This window comes from Lycorma delicatula, chromosome 7 (assembly GCF_047948215.1).
Source record: "Lycorma delicatula isolate Av1 chromosome 7, ASM4794821v1, whole genome shotgun sequence".
Classification (NCBI taxonomy): Eukaryota; Metazoa; Arthropoda; class Insecta; order Hemiptera; family Fulgoridae; genus Lycorma; species Lycorma delicatula.
This window is the reverse complement of record NC_134461.1, coordinates 132,825,616-132,838,923: the sequence shown is the minus strand read 5'-3', so window position 1 is coordinate 132,838,923 and position 13,308 is coordinate 132,825,616. Positions and strand designations below refer to the sequence as shown.

The window sequence follows — 13,308 nt, the reverse complement described above, 5'->3', positions numbered from 1 at the left end:
ACGATACATTGTTGAAAAGCTCCCAATGAAGGCTTATTACTGCAGTTATGAAAAAAGGGGTTTTTGAACACTTTTGGTGCAGTCAATTGCAATCAATAGGAGAGATGCACAACAAGATATTACAACAGTCTTAAATCAAAACTTTCAACATCCTACAGCTAATCATTTTTGAGTTATGCAAGATACATACATATGTACATATGTACATCTGTACATATGTACATCTATATATATATGTACATCTGTATGGTGTGACGTCTGTATGTCACACCATACAGATGTCACGTTGAAAGTAATCAAAATGGATTCAGGGATGGTCAAAATGGATATTTCCGTTGAAATCTGAAAACCAACATTTTTCGCTATCTAAATACTTCCTTCAAGGAGGTAAAATTGTATTGCAAGAATTAATTAAACCACAGGTGTATTTTATTAAAGAACTCTTATCAAAGCCAAGTTTGGAGAAATAAATGGAGAAAGTAATTGGAATATGTTTGATAGTTTTTTCTTAAAAAGATATTTGGGATACCAGGTAACATCCTAATTATATCTTACACCTTGAAACCAAATAATAGCTAATCCATATGGAGGCATTGTAAATCCCTTTTAAGTATGCATTGATGACCCTTTTCAAACAAGTTACATCAAAACTTAATGGAAATTCTAGCAGATAGCGATGAGGAATGGCATAAATAGTGGATGGCTATTATAAGAAATTTAGAGTTAAATATGGTGTTTGATACAATGACTGAGATAAATGGAAAAGTAAATTCTTGACAAAATGAACGAGAATGCAAAGAAGAATGGTTTTAAAGGATTTTTTTGCCGAGCCCAATATATATTACAATATAAAACATAAATTAAATTTAAATTTGGGTGAAAGGGACTACATAAATGATACAAATAGAGAAATTTTATTAATACGGTGTTCAGAGCAAGTGGGCTGCTATCATTAAGGAGTGTGGCAGTGGAGGTTAAAAGACGCACACACTCCTATGTAACATTCAAAAGGAAGACACCATTGTACAATTTCTAGGTTCACACATTGAATTCTTGAGAATATTAGTTTCTGGTTTGGAAGAAATGAATTAGGGGAGCAGGATATCATTTGTACACTGAATGGAGAAGACTGCACAAGACTGGTTAATTATGTCCAGAATAAACTAAAATTTATAGGGGAATGGGCTAAAGATTTTAATTATTAATTAAGAAAAGCCAATACATTTTGCATAACCTATATTTCATTTATGAGTTTTTTGATGTAATTAATACTGAACATTAATAAAAATGAACTATTTTCTCTTTGTGTTCTTAAAGCTGACCTAGCAAATGGCCATGGCAAAGATGTAGTAGTATTAATTATACACAAATCTTTGTGTATTAATTTTAGTTTGTTTTTTATTCCTTTTATAAATCCTTAATGAGTTAATGTTAATATTCTTTTGAGTGATTTATTTTGTTATAAGTAAAACTTCCCAATAATGAACATGGCTAGGGTACAACAATCTGTCCACTACTTAGAGGTGTCTGCTATTCAAAAAAATTTGAATACAATATTATGTTCGGATATTGTACAGAATAAAAACTTTGAATTGAACAACAATATTGCATATTTATTTCATGTAAATTAAAATTAAAAAAAAATAATTATTTGGTAATTAAAATGACTTTGTAAATATTCTGGTTCTTTTGAAAATAAAACACTGTCCTTTATGTTCATAATAAAAAAAAGTACTGTGCTAGTGTAATCGATCAATAAAATAGAGAATAAAATTACTGTACTATATGAAAATGGAATAAAAAACAACGTATGCTACAAAAATATTAATCAAAGACGCTACAGTATACAAGAATACTAATCATAACATGTACTAGTATAAAAAATAATGAAAAATAAAAAATCAAATATGGATACTTACAATTTATTTATACTTAAATGGTTTAAAATAACTATCTATTTTAGTTTGAACTAAGTCCTGGTACATATTTTTTTCAATAAGTAACTGAATTTCTGATATTAAAATAATGCTTTCTGGTAATCATTTTTGTAAGAAATACTGCTTTAATTTTCTAATCTCTTCTGTCATTTCCTTACTCATGATGGTAAATCTGGATTCACTGTTGTCATATCATAATCACAGTCATTTGTTTTGGAAGTAATAAAGTGTGAGGCAGCAACAAGTTTGATATGTCCCCTGAGTAGAGCACATCGTCAATATTAGAGTACTCTTTGCAGGCCTCCATGGAGCGAGTGGTAGCATCTTGGCCTTTTACCTGGAGGTCCTGGGTTCGAATCCCAGTCAGGCATGGCATTTTCACACATGCTACAAATCATTCATCTCATCCTCTGAAGCAATACTCAACTGTGGACCCGGAAGTTAAAAAAAAGGTACTCTTTGCAGTTTCCAAACGGTTCAATAAGTTCTTCTAATTCACTGTTCCACAGAATTTTCATTTGGTACAGTAAAATTTTCAATGTCATAGTTGTAACTTGCTTTATTGCCATACGAATCTATAAATCTGCATCCAGCACACTCATACTTCAAGAAAGCTCATCATCTGTAATTTCGTTCACTGTTGTCAATAAGTAACACCTTTTTTCTTACTGAATTTTAAAAAGTTCTCAGTGATCTCCTGGTCAAGTGCTTGACATACTAAGGTAGTATTTGGGGAAAGAAATCTCAATTTTTACATTTTCTAAGCTAACAATCGGATGGGATTTTGCATTGTCCAAGAGTAGTATGACAATTCCTATTTTGTCTTCCCATTCTACAATCATAACTAAATAACCAGTCTCTCATTATGTTCCGAGTCACCCAAGATATTTTATTTGAATACCATTCAATTTCTAATGTAAGTTTATGCCTTAAAACATTGTGCCTTTGCAGCTTAGCCAATTATTAATGGTTTTTCAAATTCACCTGACATATTAACAGCCAATATAACAGTAAGTCTTTCTTTTGATTTCTTCCCATACTGTACATTTTTCCTCTTTCACACACTGTTTTACTGGAAAAAAAGACATCTCATCACAATTAAAGATGTTTCTTTCATTATAACGCACGCATATTTCATTTAACTTTTCCTTCTACTCAGACATCAAATTCTCATCTACAACCCAAGACATTTCATCAGAAACATTTTTAAATGAAATGTTATGTCTAATTCGGAATTAACCGACCCCCCCTGATGCTTTAAACTCATTCTAACTGAGTTCTTAAGCAATTTCTAGGGGTTTCTCATGTATCAGAGGTCCAGAAACTGGAATGTTATTAGCATGAGCCCTGCAAAACCAGTAATAAGTCAAATTGTCGACCTCTAGGACCTGATGTTTTAGGAAATGCACGTTTGCTTAACTGATTGTCATTCTGAATCGATGAATTTAGGACATCAAATTTGCTTTTTAAGATTTGCTTTCATCCGTTATCAGGAAATGAATTTACTGAACCAAAATAATGCAGGATGAAAAATTATTCTGTAAAATATAACGTGCACTCAGTTTTAATCTTACTGTTAACCCGACGATGCAAGGTAAATAAAATAAATTGCAAGGTAAATAAATGAATATTTTATTATGATTAGTACATAATAATATATTAATTAAACTACATCAGGAATGGAAATGTATGTTCCTCCATAGACAAAAAAAAATTTGCTGCAGCAATGACTTGATGAATCAAAAGGAAACCACAGTAAACCCTTGATCAAAGTAATGTCACAAAATAATAAGTAGAAGTGATTAAAGCCCATATATATAATTCAAAACATAAACACAAGAAATAATATTAGATCAAATATATGAAGTACTAAATAAATAAAATTCAGAAAATGTTAATAAACATTATTTGAGTACATATTAAACTGAATATATAAAATTCTGAGGTTTATCTATACAATTACGTAAAGAGGAAGAGAGGTTTTGTTTTGTTTGGGGTAAACAAAACCCGATCTATAACTACTAAATATTTACCCATCTTTCTTGGCTTAACTGAGAAGCTTTCAGATATATTTCATCTTGAAAAAATAATGTACATATCTTATCTTATAAAATTGTTTCAGACAAAAATTTTAGGTGATGATTATCGTGTGTGTGTGTGTGTGTGTGTGTGTGTGTGTGTGTGTAATAGTAGTGAAGGTTTGCCAGTTGAAGCAGAAACTTTAATGTACTGAATTAAAGAACTGTTAACAGGGTTTGAACTGAATGATTAAAAACAATCGAATGAATATTATTACATAATAATAGAGTTAAAATTATATTAAATTAAATAATCTATCTACAGAGTGGACATGAAATGATCCAACATTTGTTTTGGCAATAATTGTTTAGGCTAATAATTATTAATGCGTTTTATGTTGGCAGAAGTGACAGCAGTTCATGAATATTAGTTTTTTCTCTTTTCAAGTGCCTGTTTGTGTATTGTTCCAAGATGGCTGACAAAGGAAGACAGTCCTTACTTGAATCCGTGTGATTATTTTCTTTGGGGGATTTCTAAAGGAAAAAATTTTCCCTAAACATCCTCATACAGTGGTGGAACTGCGACAGCTGATCAATGAGGTGACCAAACAAGATAACTGAGGTTACGTGTTGTCGAGTTATTAACAACATAATAGTTCGTGATGAAGAAGTTGCTAGACATGACGGCGGTCATATTGAAGACATGATAAGCAGAACATAATTTCCAGGTATATAGTAAACATGTATTTTACTTTTCTGTAATGCGATTCAGATAAATATTTTTTAACAAAGGATCATTTCGTACGCCACTTTGAATATCTATACCACTATATAAACAGGAAGAGAATTTTTATTTGATAATTTTTGATAAATAAAAAAACTACTTGACCTTTCGCAACTAAATTTTTCTTGGCATATATTTTTTTCTTTTTTAGTCATATTTCTTGGCATAACTGAGAAGGTTTCTGGATATATTTCATCTAAAAAAATTTCTAAAATATATATATAAATTGTAGTAGTGGAGATTTGCCTGTTGAAGCACAAACTTTGATGAATTGTGAACTGCAAGAGTCTATCACGGTGTGAGCTGGGGTTGAACCGACTGATTATGAACATCCAAAAACCTTTCTAGATTTTTTGAGTTTCATTCTGATTTTCAAGAGTTAAAATTGAGTTTTGAAATTTTTGAAACCCTGTTATTTTTTTTAATTTCTTGGTAATAAATGAAGAACTCAACATGATTTTTGGTGAGTGTAATTAATCTTCATTTCAATAAATCAATTCCTAGATTTTTTAAATTCAACCTTGAAAGGGGATGAAGAAAGGTAAAAAATGTTTGAATAATGATTGTAAATTTTCCCAATCGTGACTATAGTAAACGAGATATTCAGTAGATTTGAGTTCGCAAATACTCTTCAGATAAATATTTTAAAACCATTTTCAGGTTTTTTAATTCCAATTTTTTTAAGGGGTGGGAAGGTATACGGTGCTGTGGCTCAACCACCACAGCCACTGCCAGCGTTACTGTATGTGTGACTAGCTGCACCTGCCTCTGGGTACTTGACTCAGAAAATAAAAAGATTGATCACTACGGGAAATGGAAGAAAGATATAGCACGGGCAAAGCTGCAACGGGGAGCTAGTTATTATTATAAATTTTTAATAACAATATAATTTAAAAATCATCAGTAAAGTAATACAGTTCCTGTGAAAGAAGGATTTTATTTTTGATAAACAGATATTTTAAATGGGTAAGTAAATTATTAAAAGTAGCAAGAGAAGTAAAAAGCTGCCCTTTCTCATTAACTGAAGTATTATGTAGGGATCAAAAAATTAAAAGAGAAAAAAATACATAATTTTTATACCTGTTGGGAATTTTTAATAATTTTATTTTATATTTTACAATAATATATTTATATAATTTTTGTACTTAGATAAATGTACGCCTAAATATTTTTTCGAAGTTTAATAAAACAGTGTAAAAGGAATTATTTTGATTGGCCCATTGTTTTGTGAGTTTAAAATGAAATATTAAAACAAAAAAAAAAACATGGAAATTTTTACTATGAATAACTGATTATAAAAAAAGAACTGAATTATTTAATCTACAGTAGCCCTGGTGTTCTTGGTAATACATACAACAAACATTGGATTTAACTCTAATCATTTTGCAAAATATTTATAAATTAATCACCACTTATCAGTACAAAGGCATTTTGACAGTACTCATTACTATAAACATTTTTTATATTTTAAATATTAAGCTAATATTACAAATGAAATACTCATTTGTTTGTTAATTCGGATATGCTTCAAAATTAATGGATGGAAAACGCTAATTTTGTTGTCATATTTGTAACATTTTTTGTAAGTTAATGAAATATACTGTTCATTCCAGAGGAGCTAAAAAAAATTTCAGTAATACTGAATTATTTTATAACAAGAAATGTGTATTAGGGTTTGCAGTTCTACTCTTACACTATTTAACATTTATGATAACAATACTTTTTGGTGCATTGATGAAGTATCAGTAAAAAAAAAAAAAAACCAGGAAAAGCCAGTGAATGTAATAATCTCGATTAGAGATCTGCAGTAAATTATAATACTTTGATGTTATTTTCTTCTTTTATTAGATTTACTATAGTTTTCAAGAGAATATTTTACAAGTAATTTAGTTTCAATTAATTTTTTTTAAATTAGCTTTTTTATTATACATAATTTAATTTTTGTATAATAAATTCGTAAAAAAATTTAAAAGGAACATTAATTTTTATTTTTATAGAACAATACCATCAAGCAATCTGATCTAAAATATTTTTAAAATAATACCCTTACTATTACTATTATACATCATTGTCCACCAATCGTTTATGTTTACATGAAACAACAATTGCCTCATAAATTAAATAAAAAAATAGATATTTTGTACATATATATAGTACTTATATGTAATACTGTTAACTAAAACTGAAGATCAAATTACTCTTAAAACTGGCATAAGTTATAACCGCAACTTAGTCAACAGTTTGGTAGTAAACAATTGGTAATTTGTTAGTAGTTAAGTGAGAGTAATTTAAAATTTATATTAGCAAATACACTGATAAAATTAAATACAAGCATGCATCATTATAATGCATCAATATATTAATTTATAAAGATTAGTTATAAAATCACACTTACCTCATGTTCTTTAGCCTTTTCAGTCAGCAAGAAAGGGGTCCACTTGGTTTGAAAATCTATAGAAGCTAAACGTCTATCGGTCTGCTTTACCCATCTTCTAAAGCATCTGAGTTCGTGCTCTACATCTGTTAAAAAATACGCATGACTAAATAAATATCATAAAAATAAAACTGACTAAACAATTTTCAGAAAAACTGAAAAAGAAAATCTACCAAGAGGTAAAGAACAATTCCTTCTCGTATTGTTTAATTATTTCATTATTCTTCTCACATCAGCAGCTATTAGCTTGGTTAGCCTATAGTTGCTAAAAGGAAATTAATAGATAACTTTCTGATATTTCTTCCACCCTCTATGGTAAAACGGTAATAATGATGCCTTTTATGCAGAAGATTCTGCATTTGTATAACAATCAGTATTTTTCAGTATTATTAAGTAACTGTAACCATAAGGTATCAATTTGAATAAAATTAAAAATTAGATTAATATGATGCTTAAGATTCTTTATATGCAATAAAAACTCTCATCTGTTAGAATGTATTTAAATGTTTAATTCAAAATGTGAATCTAAAAGTTTATTGTTATTATTACCATTTTATTGGACATTTGGAAGATCTATTACAATGAGGAAGATGAAATGGATGATATGATGATATATGACAAAATGGCACAACCTTGCCAGGAATAACACAATATTAACTGGTTGAGAAGTCAGCATGCTAACCCATATACAAATTAGGTGACCAGTTTAGAAAATCATATAATGAAATTTCCACTATCATTCTCCGTGACCATAAGATTTACCATAAATTTCTTTCTCACTTCTGCAGCGACAGCTACGATCTCATCTTCAATTCATTGAGTTTGAAAAAGAGATAAAAATTTTACTCTTCAGTTAGAGAAAGTAGTTAGACTAGAGAACATAAAATCCACGGTATGTAATATGGCCTAAAAGTATTTCCCTTAAAATCAAACATTATCTGCTCACCACCACCTTCATGATGGCAGAGCTCTGGATCTAGGAAGGAATACGGAATATAAAATTAATGAATGTTCTTCTGTAACAGTAAATTCAGTAATATCATGTGTATTTGAAGAAGTAGTGAACCTATGAAGGCTTTGAAACATGAAACACCATGTCAAATCGTTACCATGTTGTTGTGCAGCATTCACGCAGCAATAAAAAAAAAATCACCTTATGCTATATTTAACCTTTTTGTTAAGTTATGATTCCCATTAATCCGGTAAGATGTTTTGGTGATTCATAAAAACTAACTAACACCTCAAAAATTGAGCTTCATCTGCTATGGGCCTTAATTATCTTACTAATCTGCTTTCTGTTAAATTATCTTGATTCATTTAATTTAATGTATGTGAATTTATCTGATGCTTTTTGCTAAGTAATGGCTACGATTCCTTCCATATATGAATAAAAGTCACTTTGTGCAACTTTACATTTAAAGCTAAAGTTCAATTAGTTAAAATTTGTCTTAACTTTTTATATTCACTTATGAATACATTTTTTTTTTTTTTTTAATCATGTTTAATGTTAATCATACATATGAAAAAAAATTATGGGACTAACAAAAGCCAATATTAACCCGATGTTTTTTGAGAACAAAAAAAAAATAAATTAAATTTAAAGAAAAAGGACTTAAGTATAAATTAAGTATTTATTACTTAATGAAAGATGAGAAGATTTTCATGCAAGCTGGAAACTTCACATGGAAAGAATGAATCACGAATGGAAGAAGAATCGTCTTCCTATGGTATTTTTGCAGGTTCAAAAACCCCTATAGGGGTTTTCATAGCAGGGGAAGACTAAAAACATGATGGATATATCATCAAAAATTACGGCAGACCAGTTTCATTGAATTTCATCATTTCAATAGCAATAATACGTCACGGTTTAATCTCTTATAACCTATGAACTCATATAAAATTTCATTTTACCAAAAATAAGAAAAGAAAAAGTGACATTGATATTCACAACAGATTGTAAAGCCAAAGAAGAAGAAAAGGAAAAAATTTTTCATAATTTGATTTGTGTATTTTATTTTTGCCTCAAATAAAAATAGAAATTTGTATAACACATTACTCTTGTAAAAATTTCCATCCTTAATTCTGCAATGATTAAGTAGGATTTTCTATTTTTTTTAAATTTTATGACTTCTGGGAAATTCTCCTTAAATATTTCACGCACAGTATTACTGTACTGTGTGAATTATAAATAACTTCTTAGTAACGTAGGTTTGATAAACATGTGATTAGTCATCAATCTAACGATTTATCATCGATTGTTGCACTGTTTTTATATAAAATCTAAATGGAAACTTTTATAGCTTACGTATGCTTTTTTATATGGAATATACAGTGCTTAATGGTGAAAACATTTTATTTAGAAGTGTTTTGATTACTCAAAGCTATTTTTCAGTTTTACTTATTTACTGCTTTCACTTCTTTCAATGTACTATGTTCATATGTTAAATTAGCTCTGATGTCAACAAAAAGGAAGTGTTGTCATTAGAATAGGGGAAAAAACTGTAGTCCGTAAGAATACTTTGAAAAAGATGAATTTTGTGTACTTTTAAATGGATTTACATTTTGGAAAATCAATTGTTAATGACTGGACGAATGGGGAAAAATATTATTAAAGTTGTTTGTAAAACTCAGGACTAGTCGACCACTATAAAATAATATACTGCACCTATGAAATGCTTAATGGAACTAATGTCTTCTGGTTTCTTCAACAAAAATAAAAGTTCACCTCTTTGTCTACTAGTGCCTATTGTATAAGAGAAGAAAGAGATTTTAGTTAGCAACATAGGACATAATTATAAAGAGTTCTATTTTAAATATGAATTTTAAGAGCGATCAATGGAAATCAGAGGGTTACTTTTAGGTAGGGAGTAAGTAACTATCAATACATCATACTTAACGATATTACTTTTTACTATAGAATAAATATTTATAGTAACTCTAGAATGAAACACTTCTTCCATATCAGTTATTAGACATTTTGCTGTAACCAATACACTCTGTAATCTACTAGATAAAGAAGGATAAAATCTTACATACTAATCATAAAATTATATAATACAGCAATTCAATTCAACTAAACATATAAAATTAAATAGATATTCTGATTTTAATTGTAAAGTTTAAAATAAAAAATAAGTTTACGATTAATTAAGGATATAACAATATAACATTTTATTTTAAACTACATATAAAAACAAAACTTTAAAATAATTAAGAAATAAATATTCAAAGATCACAAAACTAACCGATACAAACATCAAGTCGATCTGAATGCATTCGTTTACGTGGAGTCACAGTCTGTTCGAGTCGTTCCCATTTCATATTAAGATAAACGACTCGCCGAGCGACTTCCTCTTTGAGCTCAGGGAATCGTGCCACTATACGTCCTCCTTGGTTATTAAATACTTTTCTTTTATATGACTTACGGAGCATTTCCTCCATGTGATTCTGTAAAGAACATTAAGAAGAATACGCTAACATTAATTATTTAAATCAAGTTCGCTTTACGCTAACAACAAACATCATTACCTTTGCATCGCATGAAAACAGTTTCTAATTTCGATGAAGAATAAACATTGCCTTACAGTTGATTATCGCATTTAACTTAATTAATTATGAAAGTTAAATAATTTGAAAATCCCTCTACTTTGAATAAGCGCACACCCACCTGCCGCTTACGTTTATTAACCTCTGAAGGATAATGATCGATATACACATCTATACCTTATGATAGATGTTCCCTTATAATTTACAGCTCGTCTGTTAGAATTACACATACTTTTTAAATCTGCCATTTAAGTAATTGATTTTATTAAAGAAAAATTTAAATAAAGTTTTATATGTGTATAACTTATACAAAATTATTTATAATTATTATTATTATAGGAATAATTTGTCACAGAGAGCACGGGTTTGATATGGGCATCTGCTACAGAGATCGCACACAGAAGAGGTACATCAAACATTTAAAACCACATAAAAATATGTAAAACTTTAATAATAAAAGTAAGATAAAAGTGATAAATAAATAATGGAAGTGTAGAATGTAATAAAGTCGGTAAAAAATGAAAACATTCGGGGGGAACACGGCTGCCTATTTTGTGAAAGTCGGTTTTACTGTAAGGGTAAATTTTATTTGAATAATATTTTCTTCAAAAATGTTATACTATATACTAATACTACAAAAAAACAATAAATAAAAATATATAGTAATATTTTCTTTCTGTATATGATTTCTGTATATGTAATTTATTAATTCAGTATAGTTGGACTTCTTGAAAATACAGTTAGTTATATGAAAAATTAAAACTCAAAGAAAACTCTAAATATTGTATTTTAATATCCAAATTCTTACTAGATGCGTTAATTAAAACTTTTATAATGAAAGCGTTGGTGGATAAATATGACACCATGTTGCAGACTACCTAAATCATGGGAGATAAACTAACACTTTGTTACAAAGCAATTACATACATAGACGTGTAACTGCAACAAAAGTTTAATGAAAATTAAGAGTTTACTTACACAAAACTACTGTGGATATATTGTATTTTTTTTAATTTTATTAACTTGTATCACACAAATAATGGTTTTTGTTTGATTGGATTTTTTTAAAGTTAAATTTTTTTCGTTTTTTTATAATTTATATTCTATACACGATTTCTTTTTTCATTATTTCTTTTTTTTGTAAATAAAAAAAATTCTGAACAATCCATTGTCATAAAGTAGTTCCAACTTCCATTACAAATAACATATAAATGATTACTGTAAATACACAGAATTTTAAATATATAGTAAAATGAAATAGAATAATCATCTGGATACATTTACAACAAACTATGTAAAGCTTAATTATTTGTTAAGAGCCGTATGTAATACACGAACACTTGTGTATCGTTAAACATCATTTGTGTTTCCCTCAACATGATATGAATTAATTTGAGAGAGCATCAATATAAAAGTACGTACTCATATGCAACAAAAAAATGGGTGATAAAAATAATTATAAATTAAAAAGTAAATATTCACAATCAAACATACTTTATTAATAATAAAATATTAACATTTCACTCCATGTCTGCATGTATTAATTTTATACTAAATTGACATCAAATACGTGCAAATCTTTTTTTTTTGAACCGAATAACAATTCTAAAAGAACATTTACAGCGTAGCCCATTAAAATTTGTGACTATAAAAAATAAAAACATTACTTAAAACACCTAAAAACAGGAATAAAAAGTGGAATTGCAGAATTTCTAAATAGATAAATTGAAAAAATGTAAAAAATATGTACATTTTAATATCAAAAGAAATTAAAGAGGTTATAGATTAACATTTTAATATTATTAATTTCAAATTAAAATGTAAAAAAATATAAAAAACACATATAATAAAAATAAATTGATTTCAAAGGTAACCTTTGTTTGATTCTGAACATGCAGTACAGTATGTACCACATAACAAATCCGACTGAAAAACAATCTATTTGGAGTAGTCAAGTAATTTATATAAATTTTTTTGCATATAATGAAATAATTTTTTCGGGATAATCTTTATTTCATCAAACAAACTTAACCAACAAAACAATAATATTAAATGTAATATAACAATAAAATATATAAAGTGGTAATTGTATGAATTTCTACTGAATATATGTGATAAATAATGACAATTATTTGAAAATATATGTATGTATTTTTATAAAAATTGAAAAAAAAAAAAATTTATTAAAACAATATAAAAATAAAAGTAAGAAATATTGGCTACAAATGAAATATTTCTTGTGAATTAATTCTGCACTTCTCTAATACAAGAGGATTACTCTACCTGAAAATAGCAGGATATAATTATCAGTAATTAAACAAATAAAAAATACAAAAACCTATTTTTTTCAACAACAGGAAGCAATTGAAGCAAAAAGATTAGTGAAATATCTAAAGCACAAGGTTTATTTATAATTAAAATAGTAAAATTTCTATTTATTCAATGAAAATGAATCAAACAATACTTTTCAAAAAAATCCCAGTAAACATTTAGGGATATGTCCCATCTTTTTGCGAGCTTTATTATTCCAGTAGTAAGGAATTTTTCACCTCAGTATCTGAGCTGGTCAACTTATCCCACAAAAAAACT

General features: G+C 28.1%; 1 protein-coding gene across 2 annotated transcripts in view; it reads right to left on the bottom strand.

Annotated features, from left to right (window-relative positions):
• Positions 1-13,308, bottom strand: part of klar (klarsicht) — a 1,056,371-nt gene that overhangs the window by 650,911 nt on the left and 392,152 nt on the right. For both annotated transcript variants that reach the window (XM_075370262.1, XM_075370261.1), the window contains exons 8-9: positions 10,419-10,620; positions 7,135-7,259 (exon numbers count right to left, since the gene is read on the bottom strand). In XM_075370262.1, coding sequence (XP_075226377.1) covers positions 7,135-7,259; positions 10,419-10,620 — 327 coding nt within the window. The remainder of the gene's footprint in view (positions 1-7,134; positions 7,260-10,418; positions 10,621-13,308) is intronic.